This window comes from Cnephaeus nilssonii (genome assembly GCF_951640355.1).
Source record: "Cnephaeus nilssonii genome assembly, chromosome: 1".
Taxonomy (NCBI): Eukaryota; Metazoa; Chordata; class Mammalia; order Chiroptera; family Vespertilionidae; genus Cnephaeus; species Cnephaeus nilssonii.
The window spans coordinates 70,490,104-70,512,246 of record NC_137072.1 but is presented as its reverse complement, the minus strand read 5'-3'; the positions used below and the strand labels follow the sequence as shown (position 1 = coordinate 70,512,246).

The following is a 22,143-nucleotide window of genomic DNA, read 5'->3' as shown; positions in this document are numbered from 1 at the left end:
GACCCCATGGCGCAAATTATGGCTCATAATCCAGCCCAGCCCAGAAACGGTTGCTGTGGGTGCTGGGTAATGACATCACATAGCAACACCCGGCTTCCTCTCCCTAGTAACTAGCCTCCTTGCAGTTTCTTCAGCTCAGGAACACGACTTGCTTTATAGCTAGGTGCAAACATTTTACTGCCTCATCTCATTTGATCCTCACAGAAGTCCTGGAGTAGGTAGATAGGAGACTCAGTAGGATCCTATTTTCATTTCATTAGCTGGAAAATGGAGATTTAGAAAGTTTAGAAACTTGATCCGACTGAAAAGAAGTAAGAAATAGTGGAACTTGAAAATGACTTCAGGTTTTCTCACTGCGCAGAATATAGTCAAACACTGCTACAGTTAAATATTTTTACCCTTTGTTCTCCCTGCTTGATCTATAATAATAATCTGCTTTGTGTTGACATTTACTGCTGTGTTGCTAACAATTACCTGAAAGAGAAGTTGGGGTGCTTTACTGGGCTGGAAAAAGTTTAGCTAAATCAGAAAGCAGGTCTAATTAAGCAAGTTTATTTTATATCTATAAAAGGCTAAGTTGACCCGTACATGCATGATACATATTAAGCTCTCACTGGCACCAATCACACACGTGTGTTTCGATCTGTCATTGTTGATCGTGAATTTGGTTGACACTTCTATTATAGAGAAAAGGCGAATAGCAATATTAAAATATTTCTTCTAATTAATTTCCTTTCAATGTGCATGAATTGTGCACCGGTTCACTAGTATATAATAACTAGGGGTCCGGTGCACGAAATTCGTGCACTGGGGGGGTCCGTCTCCTCAGCCCAGCCTGCCCCCTCTCACATACTGGGAGCCCTCAGGGGATGTCCTACTGATGGCTTAGGCCCGCTCCTTATGGGGAGCAGGTCTAAGCCGCAGTCTGGCCTCCCTTTGTGAGAGACAACCAGGCTGATCAGGGAAAGGCACCAGCCCCATCACCCCGCTGCTGGAGCCACTCCCAGTCACCGCAGCCACCAAGGTGTTTTCATCAACACGGACTCCAGTCCCTTCACCAAGAAAAAATGACAACTTTCTTTAGGCATTTTCAAGATGTGTCTTTCATTGAATATGACATTTCTTTCTTTTTTTTTTATCCTCACCTGAGTATATGTTTCCATTGACTTTTAGAGAATGTGAAAGAGAAAGGGAAAGACAGAGAGAAACAGCAAAGTGAGAGGAATACTTATATTGGTTGCCTCCTGCATGAGCCCTGACCTGGGCCCCAGCCAGGGAAGAGCCTGCAACTTAGGTACATGCCCTTGATCAGAATCTAACCTGGACTCTGCGGTTGGCAAACCTAGGCATTATCCACTGAGCCAAACCGTGTAGGGCAGGTTATGACATTTCTCAGCCCTCCAGCAGCGGACCTTCGTTTTTTTCTCCAGGAGTGTGGTGGAAAAGCCCTAGATCACCTTTTTGGATTCTTATACCCAAGTTACTAAGAATATTACCAGTGGCATACAGGGAGCTTAGCCAATGAGAGGTCAGAAAAGGTATTTCCTCTGTAGTTCACACCTATCTCCTATGATCTCCAGCTCCGCCCCTGCCAGGGCCTAAAGCCTCCAGCCCTTGGCAGGGGACCCCCAGCTGGCTTGTTCGACAGGCTTCTCCCCTGGCCAAGGCTGAAAGCCTCTGTTTGAGGCTCGGGCCCTGGACAGGGACCCCCAGCTGGTGCAATCGCCCGGCTCCACCCACGGCCAAGGCCACAGGCCTCTGGCAGAAGCTTGGGCTCTGGGCAGGGACCCCCAGCTGGCTCCGATCACCCGCAGGGGACCCCAGCTGGCTCTATCGCCCGGCTCCACCCCCAGCCAAGGCTGCAAGCCTCTGGCTGAGGCTTGGGCCCTGGGCAGGGACCCCCAGCTGGCTCCAATCGCCTGCAGGGACCCCCAGCTGGCTCCGCTCGCGGGCTCCACCCCCAGCCAAGACCTAAAGCCTCTGGCAGAGGCTTGGGCTCTGGGCAGGGACCCCCAGCTGGCTCCAATCACCTGCAGGGACCCCCAGCTGGCTCCGCTCGAGGGCTCCACCCCCAGCCAAGGCTGCAAGCCTCTGGCAGAGGCTTGGGCTCTGGGCAGGGACCCCCAGCTAGCTCCGATCACCAGGCTCCGCCCCAGTGACCAAGGCTGCAAGCCTCTGGCCAAGGCTTGGGCTCTGGGCAGGACCCCCAGCTGGCTCTGATCGTCCCGCTCCGCCCCCAGCCAATGCCGCAAGCCTCTGTTTGAGGCTCGGGCCCTGGGCAGGGACCCCCAGCTGGATCTGATCACCTGTGGGGGACCCCCCGCTGGCTCCGATCTTCCCCTCTGATCTTCGGCTCCAATATCCCAGTTCCAACAACCGCCACTCTCCGAGGCTGCAGCCATCTTGGTTAGGTGCATTTGCATATTCTCTTTCTGATTGGCTGGTGTGTGTGTGGCTGGTGGGCGTGGCTTGTGAGTGTAGCGGAGTGATGATTTGCATATTACTGTTTTATTAGATAGGATTAGTATGCTAAGTGGTGCAGTAGTATTAAATCAGGGAGGAAACTTGAGTTATAGAGTCAAATATTTACTTCTAAATTTTATTAGTATTGTCATATAGTCTTCTTAAGTCTTTCATTGATAAATAAGAAGTCTTCACTCATTCTAATTCTATAGAAATTTAGGAAGAAAGCCTCTTAAGTAAAAAAATCTTGATTAACTATCTTCCCCAGAGACTGCCATAGACAGTGTGAAACAGCTAGAATATCTATAAATGTAAAAACAATCACCAATCCCAATCACCCAGCAGCTGTGTTGAGACAGTACATTAGTTTGAAGGGTAATGTTTTCTCCACCCCCCCCCCCCTAGTTTTTAAAAGGAAGATAAAAGGAAGATTTATTTAACAAGTTTTACTTAGTGTAATACACCTAAAAGGAAATAATAATACAATGAAAGATTTAAGTCAAGGCCTCAGAATTTCATATAAACACCAAGACCAAAATCCTAAAGTGTTGGTATTGCATCTCAAATTTTTCCTATTAACTAAAAAAAAGCTTACACTTACATGCTTCAGAAGTTATTAAATGAAACTAGAATTAACAAACATGCCAAATGTTTCACTTTCAATTGTAGATACAGCTCCTATATTGAGGTTTTTTTTTTAAAAAAAAAGCATGTGTTTTGGCATCCTTACAGTGTTCAATGTAATGAATAGTGATGTTTTTCTTTGGGAGCATAGAATAAGGAGCAGGGTTTGGGACTGAGACTACAGAGATCTTTCCAGCCTATGTCTTGACAGGATAGTTCTTTTTTAAAATATTATGGGTTCCTAGATTATCAGTCATAAACCAAATTCAGATAAGATTATTTTCAAAACATCACGACTACCCTAACAATTAAAATATATTCTAAAAACAAATGATCTTAAAAATTTTCCACCATTAGATTAACTATGGAATATGTTGCCCTTCATTCAAAAGATAATTTTAGAATTGACTAAAATAATTACCTCATAATTGACTCATAATAATTACCCTAATTAACTCTGCCTTGTAAAATCACTGAATAAAAGAAGAAAAGAAACTGCCCTGTGTTTTTACCTTTCTACCACCTTCCCCTTCCTTTATCTCTTCTGGAGCTGAACTTTTAATTTTACCCTGGCAAGAGAGGATGACTGAATATGCCAACTTAATAGTAACTTCCAGGTCTCTCTTCCAGTTATTTCCCAGTGAAGCAGTCGTTCCTTTGAATACAGAGAGTGTAGGATGGTATTCTGAGACCCTGATGTGTAACTGTGTAACAGCTTTGGGTAGGGGTGGTGAGAGTGTGTATGAGTAGGTGGCAATTTATTTACTGCAGCTCCAGATCAGTTAGCATCCTAATTTAGAGTTTGGTGAAGGTTTCTCTTAGGTTGGATTATGATTTATGACTTGGAAAAGCTTCAAAACGATTGCATTAAAATAGCCAGAGTTTTGGTGAAAAGCTGTGAGAAACTAAAGGAGTAGAGCTGATTTAATTTAAGAAGGAAAGGTCAAGCTAAGTACTAGTCATCAGGCAAATGAGTTTATGAAAAGAATCTTTGCATTAGGAATTAATGGGTTTAATCTAATTTCTACTAGCTAACTAGGGTATTATTGAATCTTAATTTCATACTTTGGGGAATAAGAGGGCACTGGATCAGATGATTTTTAAGTTCCCTTTAAATTCTAATAGTTTGTGCTTTTGGTGTCTATTGGCAGTCATTCAGACTGTTAACCCTCTCCTTGAAATTCTTGTCCTTTGGTTCTGTCATATTGTACTCATTATTTTCCTCCTGCCCATGGCTGTTCCTTCTTTGAAGGCCCACCTTCCCCTCCCTGTTAATTAAAATAAATAACTATCTGTATTTGTATATCTATCTCTGTCTCTGTCTCTATCTCTATCTTTATCTCTGTATCTCTATCTCTATATCTCTGTCTATCTCCATATATCTTCAGGATTCAGACCTAGGCAGTTCACTTTCTATCCTCTATCTTCTATCCTAAATCACCTGCTATATTTTAGGCACTGTAGTTCGTCAATGGTCATGCTTCAGTAATTTGGAGCATTGGTGGTTCCCAAATCTCTTTTCTGAATTCTAGACTCATCTATACAACTTCCTACTCAACATCTCTCCATTTCGGTATTTAAGAGACACCTCAAACTCAACATATTTAAAACAAAACTCAAAAATCTTTCACTGTACAGTGGTGTACTTAAATCTGAGTACTGGCACTATCACCCACCAGTTCAACCAGTTGTGCAAGCCAGAAACATGCGATTCTGCAATAGTCTCTTAACTGACCACCCTTCATCCATTCTGTTTTTCCCTTTAATCTAGTTTCTACAGGGAGACAGAGTAAAATGAATACTGTAGGATTTCACTTACAAGTGGAATCTAAAACAATGAAACAAATGGGCACAGAGCCAGGGGGATCTTTTTTAAAAGGCAGCTCCAATCCTGTGTCTCTGTGGTACTCTTAAAATATGCCAATAGCCTTTCAGAAGATTAAGAGCAAATTTATTATTGTGGTTCTGCCTGTCTCTTGAGCTTCATCTTCCACCACTCTGTCTCTTGTTATCAGCACACACTAACCTTCTTTCACTTCTCCAATACATCCCACAGGCCTTGTTTTGCTCTTCCCCAATCCTAGAACATTTTCTGTCCCCTTCCCATTGTACATACTTCTGTTCTGAGCTCAGCAGTATCTTTTATTTTATTGATTTTTTTACAGAGAGGAAGGGAGAGGGATAGAGAGTTAGAAACATTGATGAGAGAGAAACACCGATCAGCTGCCTCCTGCACACCCCCTACTGGGAATGTGCCCGAAACCAAGGTACATGCCCTTGACCGGAATGGAACCTGGGACCCTTGAGTCCACAGGCCGACGCTCTATACACTGAGCCAAACCGGTTAGGGCAGTATCTTTGTTTTAGAGTAGCTTTCCCTGACCCCCTCCAATCTAGATCAGGTTTCTTTATTAAATGTTTTCATAGAAGTGTGTTCTTTTCTTTCATATAACTCATCTCAGTTTATTATTATACTAGAGGCCCAGTGCACAAAATTTGTGCATTGGGGGAGGGAGGGTGTCCCTCAGCCCAGCCTGCACCCTCTCAAATCTGGGACCCCTCAGGAGATGTCTGACTGCAGGATCAGGCCTAAACCTGCAGTCGGACATCCCTCTCACAATCTGGGACTGCTGGCTCCTAACCACTCGCCTGCCTATCTGCCAGATCACCCCCTAACCGCTCTCCTGCTGGCCTGATTGATGCCTAACTGCTCCCCTGCCAGCCTGATTGCCCCCAACTGCCCTCCCCTGCCAGTACACTGTCCTCCAATTGCCCTCCCCTGCTGGCCTGTTTGCCCATAACTACCCTCCCTCCCTTGCTGGCCTGATTGCCCACAACTGCCCTCCCCTGCCGGCCATCTGTGGCAGCCATCTTGTGGTGGCCATCTTGTGGTGGCCATCTTGTGATGATGGGGTGGCAATCTTGTGGCAGCCATCTTATGATGTGGGGCAGCCATCTTGTGATGACATGGGGGTAGCCATGACGTGAGGGCATGAGGGCCACCTAGGCTTTTATTAGTATAGATACTCCCTTGTGATTATTTAGTTAGTATCCTGCCACCCCCACTAGATAGTCTTATAAGGGCAACGATAGTTTCTGGTTTTTGCTCTCTGTTGTATGATAAGTTTCTTGTATGGTGCCTGTCACATATAGGTAGTTAAGAATTTTTTGTAGAGAGAATGACTGAAATAGCTGTGTAATGCAGCTTGTTTCTGTTTTCATCAAGATCAGTGCAAAAGCTGAAAGTGGAACAATAAAATCAATTTTCAGTCTCTCTCAGCAAACTTTTTTCCATTTAGGGTATTAACTAGTTCAGGCCATTTCTACCTTTGGAGTTACAAAAAAAAAAAAGACACACAGAAAGAGCAAAACCAAAAAACTTTTCTCATTTCTACATTCTCACATGGGTGCTATCTTACTTGTTTCCTTTCCATTATAGCTATTTAAAAAGTAGAGATAGCCCTAACCAGTTTAGCTCAGTGGATAGAGCGTCGGCCTGCGGACTGAAAGGTCCCAGGCTTGATTCCAGTCAAGGGCATGTACCTTGGTTGCAGGCACATCCCCAGTAGGAGGTGTGCAGGAGGCAGCTGATTGATGTTTCTCTCTCATCGATGTTTCTAACTCTATCCCTCTCCCTTCCTCTCTGTAAAAAATCAATAAAATATATTTTAAAAAAATAATAAAATAAATAAAAAGTAGAGATAGATTAGTGTTTGGGAACATGGGCTCAAGCCAAAAGACTAGGATTCAAGTTCCAGCTCTGTCACTTCTAGATGATGACCTTGCTTCAGCTCTTAAAATGATAAAGTGAGGGAAATAATTCTTTATAAGGTTGCTTTGAGGATCAAATGACAATATATGTGCTTACAACTGTGCTTGGTACATATTTAGTATTCAGTAAATGTTAACAGTGATTATTGTTATCAGTGAAATAAGTCAGAGGAAAAATGAATACTATATGATTTCACTTATGAGAGGAATATAAAAAAATGAAACTAATGGACAAAGAAGACAAAATCAAACTCATAGACACAGAACAGATTGCTGGTTACCAAAGGGGAAGGGCATTAGACGTGGGCAAATGGGTGAAGGGGATCCATTGTATGGTGAAAGAGGTTAACTAGACTTGTGGTGGTGATCACTTTGTAGAGTATACAAATATCAAATTATTATGTTGTACACATGAAACTAATATAATGTTATATGATAAATTTACCTCAATTAAAAGAAAAGAAGATAGCAAAACAAAGCATTTAAAAAAGGTGTCAGACCCATTTATGTAATCAACTCTTCTTACCTATAAGAGGGACTACCCCTTTTAGTTTTGCTTCCCTTTTTTTAAAAGCAAAGATTTCCTGTTCCAGAAGGGAGTAGGATTAAATTAAAAGGCATGAAGTTATCTTCAGTTTCCTTTTAAGTTTGAATGATGTTCCAACAATAGTTACTTCATGGGGCTTTCCAGCTTTGGGAAGAGTTAAAAACTAAACTCTTGATTATATTAGCCATGCCCAGGGACACAGTTTTACTCTACATGTTATATAAAATTTTCATGTTTTTCATAGTGCTCTTCTATGCATTTAGAAAGGAAATGTTCAGGGCTACAAGTAAAAATTATTCTTTCTTTTATTCCCCTCTTACTTAGGAAGGCATACCTTCCACATGGCCTTTCCAATCAGATCCTTTCTACCCTTGTTTAATGTCCTTAATCCACCTATTTTTAGTCAGATAAGCCAAAAAATATATTTTCGTTATGCTGCAGATTCTTAGTACTTAGTTTATGTATGCCTTGAGATGAAAAAGGTTGAAAATCTCTGGCCTAGAGCATTTTAGGTGCTCAATAAAATGTTTCTGTAAATATTTTTAAAAAATTGTTCCACAGTAGACTCAGTTACTTTATTTCTGTGGTGAATATTTGTAGGTTGGACTCTGGTGCTTTGCTTTAGATTTATTGAGAACCAATCAAGTTATCTGATTTAAATAATAACAAACATAAAGGCTGACTATAGATTTCAATGTAGTAAAAAATTTCTGGAGTGAAATCTAGAGCTGCAAAAGAGATTTGTAAGACAATAGCAGGTTATCTAAGAACAGTTGCAATTCACTTGGCTTTGGCTTCCATCAGCACACAGGAAAATAGTTATTGGATAACTTAGTGCTTCCCACTTACAGGTACTGCTGTCACAATGGTGATGAAAATAAAGTTAATGTACAAATATTAAAGCATTGACATTGAATACTATGGTCTGGCATATAGTGTTGTAAGTGAACTTATGACTGAGTGTATCTGTTTGTAACATTTTTGCTAAGACCTAGAGGTATATACTTTTAAGTCATAGTTCCTCTAAGTGTTCAGTGAGGCCCAAATTATAATTTCCAGTGACCTGAAACAGGACACCTTATCTGTCACTGGAAAGTCCCTATGAGTAAAGCTTCTTCCCAAGGAAGTGGACATTAGATCTAAAAAAAAGTCAAGTTGTTGCCCTTAGGTCCTGAGCATGCTGATACTGTTCCTGCTAATGTTTATCCAGGAAATCTTAAGCCTAGTAATGCTACTGACTTTCTTTCTTCCCTCTCTCCATCCCTCTCTTTCCTTCTTTCATGAACATTTATGAAGTGCATATAGTGTGAAAGACATACTAACGATGCTAGAAGATGTGACAGTATGCTAACATATATCATGAGTGACATATGAGAAATACATACTAACAATGCTAGGAGATGTGACGGTATGCTAACATATATCATGAGTGACATATGAGAAATTTCTAAAGGAGTATATTTTGAAATACCATACCTCCCACACTTTAATAATCCCACTCCACAAATATACATCTACACTTTGAAGTCATTGCCATAGAGACCCATTTTCCTTGATAAGAATGTATTTGTTTCTTTCACTGCAATAGAAAAAGAAGTTGAGAATTAAAGCCTAGAGCTTTAAAAATCTACCAACAAAAACATGTTCACAAGCATGATAATATATTACATTATAATTATTATATATTGAATGTTATAGGGCTAATATTCTGTATAAATACTACGTAGATATGCTTTTCATTCCCAGCTATAAAGTCTGTTCTGTCTGTATGCTGATCACCTTTAAGAGTAAGTCCAAGGGCAGGAAAAGTTAGATTATGCCAGAGAAAGTTGGTTCATAGGATAGAGGAGAAGGAAATAACATATAGGAAGTACCCCAAACAAGAACTGAAGAGTAGAAGAATTGATTCCAGAACAGAAAGAAAAGGAGAAGGGGGAAAGATCAGACTCCTGTGTTCTGGCTCCTATAGACTGAAACCATGGAAAAAGTTGATGTAGCAGTTTAGAAACAACCCAATATGTTTCAGGAAATTCTTGAGCAGTGGAAATTGTTTTCTTGCCTCTCCTTGGGCCATATTAAAGGTCTCTTAGAAAAGTAACATGTCTAATGTGGGACTACCCAGGCAATAAGTTGGAAATAGCAACATAGCAGAATGAGCTGGGAGTAGACATAGGTCCCTCTCCAGTTTTCTGTAAAATCAAGGTTGTTGTGATGGAATTCCTAGGTTTTGCTTTGGGCCTAATGAAGGTCACTGGGGCACAAACCAGTTAATCTATAAGATCTTCAGCAAGGCCAAGGGAAGCTCATCTAGGATTTGTGGGAGGACCATCTACTAAGGTGGGAGGACATAGAAATTATTCTTTAGAATACCCAATGCCAGGAGACTGTGGTGGGGGAATTTACCAATTGAGCATTCAATATCTGTAGAGAATACTAAATTACTGAACCAGTAATTAAATGTCACCATTGTTGGAGACCAGACTAACAGCTAGAGCTAGCAGAAAACAGACTACAGTTTTCTGTTGTAGCAGAATGCTATAATGTAGATGAAGAACTACATGCAAAAAGGAAAGTAGAGAGAGAAACCAAGATGGCAGCATAGGTAAACACCTGAACTTGCTGCCTTGCACAACCACTTCAAAACTACAACTAAAAGACAAAACAGACATCATCCAGAACCACAGGAAGGATGACTAAGTGGAAATTCTACAACTAGAAGGGAAGAGAAAAGCACACTGAGACTCAGAGGAGCTGTGGAAGTAAAGTGCAGAGGTACAGAGGCGCGAGTGGAGAGGGCTAGCAACTGAGTATGCAGCTGGCTTTTTCAAACCCCAGGGAGACACAAGCTCCCAACTGCTCTGAACTCCAGTTCTGGGCGAGACTCTGGGGACCCACACTCATACGGGAGAAACTGGACGGTCTGGCAGCGGGCAGAACTCGAGGGCGGATTTCTCTTAGAGGTGCTTGCAGCGATTACTGTGGGACACTGAGACCCGGGGGCCTCTTAGGGCAGGGCTGATGGGAAGCCATTGCTGTTTGCTTCACCCTGAGTCTCTGCCCCATCCAATCTGTGCACAGGGACTTTTGCATATAAATGGCCTGGTCCTTTGAAATCTAAACTTACCTAACAAACTGCAGCTGAGTCAGAGAGACCCAGAACATCCAAAAGAAGGCCCAAGGCCCCGCAGCAGCGTGCATTGCTTCACAGCTGGGCCTCATCTGGGCACCTCCAAAACCCAAACAAAGAAGAGGAATCTGCAGATCTCTCTGTAGCTCCTGCTGGGTGGCCTCAGGCAGAGGCTAAATTTACACCCCCTTGGAGATCCAAGAGCCAGTGTACCCAGGGGTCAGAGTAGGACCATCCAGATTACAACTCCTCAGATCCATAAGGGACACACTCAGGGGGCAGACTCAGTGAGCACCAAAGCCCCACTGAAGCAAGTCTTGCCTCATAAAGGTGTCTCCAGCACAGAAGTTCTCCCATTGTAGACACAACTGGTCCTCACAGCCAATTGGCCTGGAGGTCAATTCCTCCCAGTGATACCAACAACAATCAAGGCTTAACTACAGCAAGACTGTGCACACAGCCCACAAAGGGCTGCACCAAGAATGTCCACCTCAGGTAACTGGGGAGGCTGAGCCACTGGGCTCTATAGGACACCTAGCACACAAAGCTACCCTACCAACTCAGGAAAGCAGCAAAAATGCGGAGACAGAGTAACAGATCACAAACGAAAGAAATGGAGGAAAATAAACGACTGGATATAGAATTCAAAACCACAGGTATAAGGTTTTTTTCAAGAATTTCCTAGAAAAAAAAAAAGAATTTCCTAGAAAAGGCTGATAAATGTAGTGAGACCCTCGAGGATATGAAAAAGGACCAACTAGAAATTAAACATACACTAACTGAAATAAAAAATATTATACAGAGACCCAACAGCAGACTAGAGGAACGCAAGAATCAAGTCAAAGATTTGAAATACAAAGAAGCAAAAAACACCCAACCGGAAAAGCAAAAAGAAAAAAGAATCCAAAAATATGAAGCTAGTGTAAGGAGCCTCTGGGACAACTTCAAGCATACCAACATCCGAATTATGGGGATGCCAGAAGAAGAGAGAAAGCAAAATATTGAAAACCTATTTGAAGAAATGACAGAAAACTTCCCCTACCTGGTGAAAGAAATAGACTTACACGTCCAGGAAGCACACAGAACCCCAAACAAAAGGAATCCAAAGAGGACCACACCAAGACACATCATAATTAAAATGCCAAGAGCAAAAGACAAAGAAAGAATATTAAAAGCAGCAAGAGAAAAACAGTTACCTACAAGGGAGCACCCATATGATTGTCAACTGATTTCTCAACAGAAACTATACAGGCCAGACTGTAGTGGCAAGAAATATTCAAAGTGATGAATAGCAAGAACCTACAACCAAGATTACTCTACCCAGCAAAGCTATCATTTAGAATTGAAGGTCAGATAAAGAGCTTCACAGATAAGAAAAAGCTAAAGGTTCATCACCGCCAAACCAGTATTATATGAAATGCTGAAAGATATTCTTTAAGAAGAGGAAGAAGAAGAAAAAGGTAAAGTTAAAAATTATGAACAACAAATACATATCTATCAACAAGTGAATCTAAAAATCAAGTGAATAAAAAATCTGATGAACAGAATAAACTGGTGAATATAATAGAATCAGGGGCATAGAAAGGGAGTGGACTGACAATCCTCATGGGGAAAGGGGTATGGGGGTGCGGGAAGAGACTGGACAAAAATCATACACCTATGGGTGAGGACAGTGGGGGGCGGGGATAAGGGCAGAGGGTGGGTTGGGAACCAGGTGGAGAGGAGCTATGGGGGGGGGGGAGAGGAACAACTGTAATAATCTGAACAAGATAAAAAAAAGGGGGGGGGAAATAGTGGGGGGGGAAAAGGAAACTAATCCTCTATATTGGAAATCAATTTAGTTCACAAATCCTCATGTGCACTAAAGGTAGAAACATTAATCTTGCCAATTAAAATTTAGTCACTTATGAGTTGAAACAGCCTTCTTTACGTAATTAAAAAAATTTTTATTGATTTTAGAGAGAGAGGAAGGGGGGACAGAGAGAGAAACATCCATCTGTTGCCTCCCTGTTTGAACCCATATCCTGGGCATGTGCCCTGACTGGGAATCAAACTGGCAACCTTTTGGTGTCGTGTCACTCAACCAACTGAGCCACACTGGCCAGAACTAAGTAAATATTTAAATGCATAATTCTTTTCTCTGTTTTTCCCCTTCTATCCTTACAAAGAGCAATCTGTTCTGCCATTGGAGGAGAGGTATCATGTTCTGGTGCTGACCTCTAGTGGCCACTCGCCTTCAATGAGATGTCTGATTCCGCTTGGTCTTTTTTTTTTTTTTTAATCTTCACCTTGAGGATATTTTTTCCATTGATTTTCAGAGAATGGATGAAAGAGAGAGGGAGAGGGAGAGGAAGAGGGAGAGGGGGAGGGGAAGGGGGAGGAAGAGGGGAAGAGAGAGAGAGAGAAAGAAAGGCATCGATGTGAGAGAGACACATTGATTGGTTGCCTCCTGCACACAGTAACTGTGGTGCATGTCTGGGAGCTGGCATTCTAACCACTCCAACCACTGAGCAAAACCAACCAGGGCCCTGCTTGGTCTTTGGATGATGGTAATTTATATTCACTGCTGACATGTCTTAGTTTAGCCTCCAGTCCCTGTGATACATGATACATGTACTTTGCATTACCTTATCTTTCATGTCTCTTTCAGCCTCTTCCATGGGCCATTGCAACATTTCATATGCTTTACAGTGGTGGTCTTTAAATTGAGATATAAATAACTTTGGGGGTACACCAAGACATTCCAAGGAGTATGTGGACAAGGTTGTTTTTATTACTACTTTAAAAAACCATATGTATTTAGGTATAATTTATGTAAATAAAATCCATAAATTTTAAGTGTACAATTAAGTGTAACTTTTGACAAACGTATATCATGTAACTTCCATACATTCATGATATAAAGCATTTCATCACCTCCAAAAAGTTCCTTCATGCTCTTTGTAGTCAATCTCCTCCCTCAACCCAAGGCCTCCCATCACTGGTCTGCTTTCTGTCACTACAATTTTGCCTTTTCTAGAATGTAATTTAAATATTATCATACAGTATATAGCCTGTTGTGACTTTTTAGCATAATGCTTTTGAGATTCATCCATGGCGTTGCATGTATGAGTAATTCATTCCTTTTTAAAAATGGCATTATTGAGATATAATTCAGATACCATAAAATTCACCCATTTAAAGTGTATGAGTTAGTGTTTTTTAGCATAGTTATTGAATTATGTAATAACCACTACAGTCAGTTTTAGAACTACTGATCTAAAAAAGGAAGTTTGTTTCTTTTTATTGCTAAGTAGGATTCTAATAGTTTTTCCATTGACCAGCTGATGGAAATTTGAGTTATTTCTATCTTTTGATTATTATGAATCAAACTGTTATGAACATTTGAGTACAAGTCTGTGTGAACATATGCTTTCATTTCTCTTGGGTAAATATCTAGGAGTAGGATTGCTGGGTCTTATTGTAAATATATATTTAACTTGATAAAAATTGTCAAATTGTTTTCAAAAGTAACTTTTGCATTTCCACTAGCAATTTCAGTTGCTTCATTCACATCCTCATCAGCATTTGATGTTGTCAGTCTTTTTAATTGTAGCCGTTTTAATGGATATATCGTGGTTTTAATTTACATTGACTGATACCTAATGATGTTGAACATCTTTTTTTGCTTTGTCACTCATACATTTTCCTTGGTGAAATATCAAGTCAAATCTTTTGTCCACAGCTATCATTAAAATTAGTCTTTTCTAGCTCTGCCAGTGTGGCTTAGTGGTTGAGTGTTTCACCTATGAACCAGGAGATCATGGTTCGATTCCCGGTTGAGGGCCAATTCCCAGTGTGGGGCGTGCAGGAGGAAGCTGATCAATGACTCTCTCATCATTGATATTTCTGTCTCTCTCTCCCTCTCCCTTCATCTCTGAAATCAATAAAAATATATTTTTTTAAATTGATCTTTTCCTTGCTTGGAAAAGCTACAGTGTTGATTCAATTCAATTTTGCCTATGCCACATCTACGCATGGAACTAAATGGATCTAAGGCCATCTCATCTACTTGTATTCTAGGTTCTATACCCTTTTGCCTAGTCAAGGACATTGATCCAGTATTTCTCTCTTCTCTTTCCTAGATTACCAATTTTCATCCTCTCTTCTGAATCATTATTCAAACATGCTATTATTTTCCATCTTTAAAATTTTTTCTCTTGGATCCTCTTCTTTATTTTTTCCTCTAACCCTTCCATTAAGCTACTGCCTCATTGCTTTTCTCTCCTTTTCAGAAAAACTTTTTGGAAGAGTTGAGTATTTCTCCAATTCCTTTTCTTTCCATTCTCAGGCCATTTCAACCAGGCTTTCATTCCCACTGTTCCATTAAATTTGCTCTTATCAAGGCTGTCAATATCTTCCACATTGTTAAATCCACTTATCATTTCCCTGTCCTGATCTTATTTGACCTATCAGAAGCATTTGACACTTTTGATCTTTTCTTTCTCTTGGAAATGTTTTCTTCACCTGACTTCTAGGACATCGGTTATACAGAGTCTTCCCTATTTTATCATTGACAAGCTAAAAATCTTGGAATTATTATTTACCTCTCTTGCAGCCCACATCCACTCTGTCAGTGCATCCTACTGCTTCAATCTTAAAATTATATTCTGAATTTAAGTCCAAACATTTTTATTATGTAAGAAATTGGTATCACTATTGATTATTTCCATTTACTTTTTAATAAATTATCATCTTTTTGAAAATATATTAGCTTTTTAGAACCCACAAATACTTTTCCTTACCATATTTGAAAATATGCTTAATTTAATCTTCAAAAGAAGTATTTTTAACAAACTCAAAGACAACCATACACATACATATACCTTCCTCACCTTTACTGCTACCATCATTGTTTGAGCTACCATAATCTCTGCTAGCATTATTATAATAACCTGTAAACTGGTCTTTCTACTTTTACCCTACAGATTATTCTCAGCATAACAGCCAGGATGATCCTCTTAAAAAAGAAGTCAGATCCTGCCATTCCTCTGCTCAAACCTTGTGATTTGCTCCCTTCTCTTAGAGTAAAATTCAACATTTTCCAGTAGCCTGCAAAGACATGATCTTACTAACACCCCTCTTACGTCCCTGACTATATCTCCTACTATTCTTCTCTTACCTATTTGTTCCATCCATATTGGCCTGCTTGAATTCCCTCTGCCTGACCACTTTTCCACCACAATCTTCATGGCTGATCTCCCCCATTTCTTTCAAGACTTTGCTCAAATGTAAACTTTTCAATGAGTTATCCCTAACCATCCATTTAAATTGCAAACTCTCTATGCACTCCTAATCTCCCTTGTACTACTTTTTTTTTAAAGGAGTACTTATTATATTTTAACATACTTATATAATTTACTTACTTATTTTAGTTGTTATTTGACTGCCTCCTCCCACGAGAATATAAATTTGACAAGGGCAAGATGTTTATTTTGTTCACTGTTATACCCCCAGTACCTGGGAAAAACAGTGCTGGGAACATTGCAATGACTCAAATATTTGTTGAATGAATGATATCAAGAGTTTTAAAGTGGAAGAAAACGGGAATGGAACAATGGCATATTGGGAATAAACAAGGCAAAACTTGCTTTGAACTTCACACAATGTTTGTTATGTTCTTTCTGGTGGACTCAGTCTTTTGGGTGATAGATGAATCTAGTAGATTTGAGAAGGCCACAGATGGGGAAATCCCACCACCACATTTCCTGTAGGCCCACATGCCTGGGACTTAAAAGCAAGTCAGCATGAGCCTAGGCCTGAACACCTGTGCATACATTCTTTCCTTCCTAACCAAACTCCATTTTTAAAAAATGATACTATTTCTAGGATTTTAGTTAGTGTATTTAATCTTTTAAATTGCTTAGACAGTGAGGTGAGAAGAGGTTAGAGGTTTTGAAGAGTCTGAAGAGTAGAGATGAGATGGGTTTTTATAAAGTGGATGCACTTTATGATCATTTAAAATGTTTCATTGAGTAATATATATATGTATACACACACAACACAGAAAAATACACATAAATATATAGGTTAGTGAATTTTCACAATAACAATGTAATCAACACCCAGAACCAAGAACGGAACCTAAGTAGCATCCCAGGTGCTCCCCTGTGCCTATTCTCTTCCAGTTAATACGTCCCACTTAGAATAACCACTGCTCTGACATCTAAGGCCATAGATGTGTTTCGTCTGATTTTGTACTCTATGTAAATTAAATCATGTAGTATATGCACATGTGTGTCTTTTAGTCATAATTTTGTTTGTGAGATTTATCCACATTTGTTATATGTCATTAGAGGTTATTAATTTTAATATTCCAAAAAATCTATTGTATGATATGCCACAATTTATCCATTCTACTTTTGATAGGCATTTTGATGATTTATAGTTTGGGGCTGTTATGAATAGAGCTACTATCTAATACATTCGATTAATGTATTTTGATGTACATATGCATGAATTTCCTAGGACACTCAATTATTTTTTTATCCAGTCAGTGAACTCTAAGTGTTCTTCAGCATGTAGTCAATTCACTATGTGTACTTCACTCAGATGAGAGTTACAGTTGCAGGTATTGTTACCAAATCCTTCCCTTCTTAGTGCTGTCACTAGACTTTGTCTATACTTAAGATTCTTAACATGTATTCTGATTAAGTATACATATTCATATCTTTTATTAGATTGTATATGCTTCTCAGTACTTTGTTTTGCTTGCTAGTGTATCCCAGCATCTGGCACAGTACCTGAAATGCAGTAAGCTGGTTGAATGAATGGTGATAACCATCGTCATTGCCAGCAATTAACACAGCAAGTCCCTTTAGGTATGTGAAACATCTAGCTAGGGTAAAGTCTTGCTTTAATTTGACATCTCAGAGTCAAAGGGTTAGGAATGGGAAGTGATCACTCTCTGAGAAGCCCAACACTAAGGGCTCAGAACTGAACACGCTGTGTGGTTAGAGGGAATTGCTGTGGCTTTACAAGCCTCTTGGAGATTTCATGTGTTAACAGCAGTGATTCCAAGGGATAGTGTGGGGGCCAGATATAAATAGCAGAACACAAATGGGGTAATGTGCCACTGCCAAGCTACTGCTGGGGGTGTTTATAAAAAGAAAAGCATTCCCTTCTCAGCTCTCACTGTCAACAACCTCCCATTCTGAAGACACGCTCACAACTGAGAGAGTGGGGAAACAGTTTGAGACCTAGCATCATTTAAATCTCCACAAGCAGAAAAGCCAGGTAAACATTTTTACTTATTTACACTCAGACTACAGCAGTGAAGAATTTAAAACAAAACAAAACCTGGTTTCCTAGCTTTCTTGGCACATACTGCTTTGTGACAGTTATTTGCCAAGTCTTACAGACCGAATCTTTTTTGGAAAGGGAAGTTTGACACAAAAGTGGCATGTTTGATAGTATATTTTAATATCTTTAGTGAAACAAATAGCTCCTAAATAAAGGCAGGGACCTAGGGCCAAAGGGAAGACTATGTTCTTTTCTCTGTGCTTTCATTCCCATGTTCAGATGCCAGAATATGGTGATTGGTACGATAAAATAGAGATTTTAGTTCAGTTTCAGTAATGTTAACTGTATTGTAATTATGTGGAAGGAACTGTAGACCACCTTTAATGGATCATTTATTGACTCTGGGACAGCGTCAGCCCTTAGGGCCTCTTGCCCTCTACTTACCCCTTTCAGTCTCATAAACACTGTGATGAATATTGGGCATTCAGCCAGCAGAGTTGTATAATCTTATTAGAATTGCTGCCTACCCAGTTCCTTCTTATTCTCATTCCTGCCTTCAGAAAGTTATGCAAGACACTTTATCCGTGGGCTTCTCTTGAATGTGAATATTGAAGGGGAAGGAGGTACCCTTGGATAACCTTCTGCTTTGTACCACTACTGGCTTCATCATCTCCATTATACCCAAATGGGCATGACTTGATTTGCAACAAGGAAAGAAGAGTGGATGATGTACATGGTCTCTAACTCCTGGAGAATTCTCAGAAACTGGGAGTTGGGAGACCAATTTTGAAACGTTTTTGTTTTTGTTTTTGTTAGTGTTAATTTTCTGAGTATGCTGAGGAGAGATGTAGCAAGAAAATATGAGCACCAGTGACTATGGTAGGAGAAACAACATATCTAGAGGAGAATGGAAATGGATAGATTTAATCTTGAGCAAATTGCTGAAGTTCTCTTGAGTTTTTGTTTTCTCATCTGTAAAATGGGGGTGTTAGACAAGCAGACAAAATCCAGGCCTTTCCAACCATTGGAATTTATTGGTAATCACTTCCTGACTATCATGATACCTACTTCCACCCAGAATGAAAATATATATAGTGTATAGTGCTCTAACACTATACGTAAGTCTCTTTAAGTCTATTAATTTGAAATTTCTTCATTTTAATTTAGAAGAGAAAAATGAAGACAGGAAAATTTGAAATGGTCACCATGCTGCTGTCAGCTATGATTCTAATGAATATCTTCCAGGTAATGTTGGAAATGGGAAGTACATGGTCATTGGGCTAGGAACTCTTGATATAATATTACCTAAGGCATCCGTGTTGTTCATAATGCATATGAGAGCAGTTAGAATAGATAAATCAGTTTTTCAAGAAGCTTTCGTCTTTTCATTTTACACATTTGATACATGTTAATTATAGACGTTTGAAAAAATTAGAATTAAGCAAAAAGAGGAGAGTAAAAATCATCCACAATCTCTCTACTCAGTGGGGAAAGACTCTTTAATTTGTTGATGTATAGTCTTCTTGGCTTCTCTCTCTCTGTGTATTTAATTTACAAAATGGGTTCATACAGTACATATGTTTTTTGCCTTTTTAAGTTAATACTGTGCTATAAATGTCTCTCTGGGTCACTAAATATTCTGGAAATATGTATTTTTTTCCAAATAAGATGACACTGCAGTATTTGGTTACATGTTTTCTATTAAACTACTATATAATTACCATTTTCACTATTTTGACCACATACTATATTTTTCTGATAGAACTTTTATTATTTTATTTTTTGAAGTTGAATCCTTACATATTCTGTAACATATTTTTATGTTAAATATGAGCCAGGTATCTCACTTAATCCCCTCCCCCCACATTGTTAGCTGTCATGTCACCACTGATTATTTGTCCATTGACTTGAGGTACCTCCTTTAAAATATCTTGAATTCTTAAAAATTTATCTATTTTTTAATTTAATATTCTGATCCATTGTCTATAGAATGATTATATATTCTGTTGCCTGTACTATATTGTGATTTTTTACTGAGATATAATTTACATATAAAAATCCACAATTCAGTAGTTTTTGTAGATTCACCATGTTGTGCATAGTTTCACTATTGTCTCATTATAGACCATTTCATCAACCTAAAAAGAAGCCCTATAGCTATTAGCATTCAATTCCAATTCCTGCTTCCCTGCATCCCCTGGCTATCCCACCTGTCTGCTTTCTGTGTCTATGGATGTGCCTATTCTAGACATTGTGGACATTTCATCTGAATGGAATCAAGCAATGTCTGTCCTTTTGTATTGCCTCTTTCATTGAGCATAACGTTTTCAAGGTTTATCTATGTTGTAGCATATATTAGTACTTCATTTCATAGCTGAATAATATTCCATTGTATGGTTATTCCACATTTTGTTTATCCATGAATCAATTTATGGACATTTGGGTTGTTCCCACTTTTCTTATGAATGAGTACTGCTGCTATGAACTTTCATGTATATGTTTTTGTGTGAACATATATTTTTAATTATCTTGGGTATATACCTAAGAGTAGCATTGTTGGGTCATATGGTAACTCTATGTGTAACATTTTGAGGAACTGTTTAACTGTTTTCCACAGTGGCTGCATCTTACATTCCCATTAGCAGTGTATGAGGCTTCAATTTTTCTACACCCTTGCCAACACTTAATTTCCTTTATTTCTTATTAAAATAGCCACCCTAAATTATATGAAACTAGCGTTCCCATTGCAGGAAAAATCCTGCAATAGGGTTTCCTGCTGCACTCTATCCCGCCCTCCGCCAGCCCGCCTGCTTTTCCCTTCTCCCCCGGCCCCGTCTCCGATCTTCCCTTCTTCCCCGGCCCCGCCTCCGCTCCTCCCTTCTCCCCCAGCCCCGCCTCCGCTCCTCCCTTCTCCCCCGGCCCCGCCCCTTCTCCCCCAGCCCTGCCTGCTCAACTTCCTTCTCCCCCGGCCCCGCCTCCGCTCCTCCCTTCTCCCCCCAGCTTGCTTGCTTCTCTGCAGCTTTGCTCCCTTCTGCAGCTCTTGGCTTCTTTCTACGCTGTCTTGATATGCAAATTAGCCGCCATCTTTGTTGGGGTAATTTGCATATTCGTCCTGATTGGTTGGTGGGTGTGGCTTGGGCGTGGTGAGGGTGCGGTCAATTTGCATATTTGTCTATTATTAGATAGGATAGTATCTCACTGTGATTTTGATTTACATTTTTAATATTCTTTTGCAACAAAAGTTTAAAGTGTTTTCTTCGCATTTCTATAATTTATTTTCTGAACATTTAGATCATTTCTACATTTTTGTAATAAATTTTTGGTAATTTAATTTCGCCTTTGTTTCAATGGATAAATCAGAGGAAGAAAATATATAACCAGTGTGTTCACCTAGCCTTTTGTACTTGTCCCTTTAATGTCCATCCAGTGGTCCCTGAACAGTGGTGGCATTTGTGAACTTTTTCACTGTTCCAGGCACTCACTGTACAGAACACACAATCAACTGTGGCCTTGGTCCAGAAAGACTTGATGTCTAAAATTAGACTGGTGCAGACTGGTTAGAGGCATAGAGCAGACAGGAACATATTGGATCAACTCTGATGTGATATAGAAGAGTATAGGAAGTGGTAGTTTCAGGGTATGATGTCTTGTAATATGTTGAAGTCTTAAAGATAAAACAGGCATTGGTGCCCAGGATACTCTCTGGTACATTCTGTGCTGCAGAGGAAAGTGAATTTCTTGGCTAGGAGACAGTAGTGATTTAGTCTCCTGAAGCTCAAATTCCCACTTCAAGAAACTGACCTACAGACACAGGAGTACAGGGGTTTTTCACAGAAGCATATTCTGTGTCAGGTGATCAAGAAAAATAGTTTCTGATGCCAGTATAATTGCTTCATTTGTAAAATGGTGTTATGAATTGTCCTTCCAACCTTTCATATGGGTTGTTATGAGAACAAAATTAAACCCTTTTAGAAGTGCTACATAAATTCCAATGGTCTTCATCACTGGAAATAACATTTTAATTAAGGGGACAGACTCTAGAACTAGATTGCTCAGGTTCAAATTTCAGTTCCAGACAAGTTACTCAATCTGTGTCTATAAAATCTCTAACGTCTCCAACTGAGAGTATAGCTTATGCAACCAGTGTGCCATAAAAGTAGTATAGAATAGTGGAAAGAGGAAATGATGTGGAGGACATTATCTTTTCATTTGTAGAAACCCTTAAATGGTATCCCTGGGCAGATTTGCTCATCCTATTTTATGGTTAGTAGTTTATTACAGGGTTTTATTTAATTCACTTCAATGTGTAGATGCTTGGACTTCAAAAGAG

At 39.8% G+C, this 22,143-nt stretch overlaps 1 protein-coding gene across 2 annotated transcripts in view; it reads left to right on the top strand.

The window, feature by feature from the left end:
- ART3 (ADP-ribosyltransferase 3 (inactive)) overlaps positions 1-22,143 on the top strand; it is a 115,893-nt gene that overhangs the window by 68,647 nt on the left and 25,103 nt on the right. For both annotated transcript variants that reach the window (XM_079767274.1, XM_079767275.1), the window contains exon 2: positions 18,981-19,058. In XM_079767274.1, coding sequence (XP_079623400.1) covers positions 18,990-19,058 — 69 coding nt within the window. In that variant the 5' untranslated portion in view covers positions 18,981-18,989. The remainder of the gene's footprint in view (positions 1-18,980; positions 19,059-22,143) is intronic.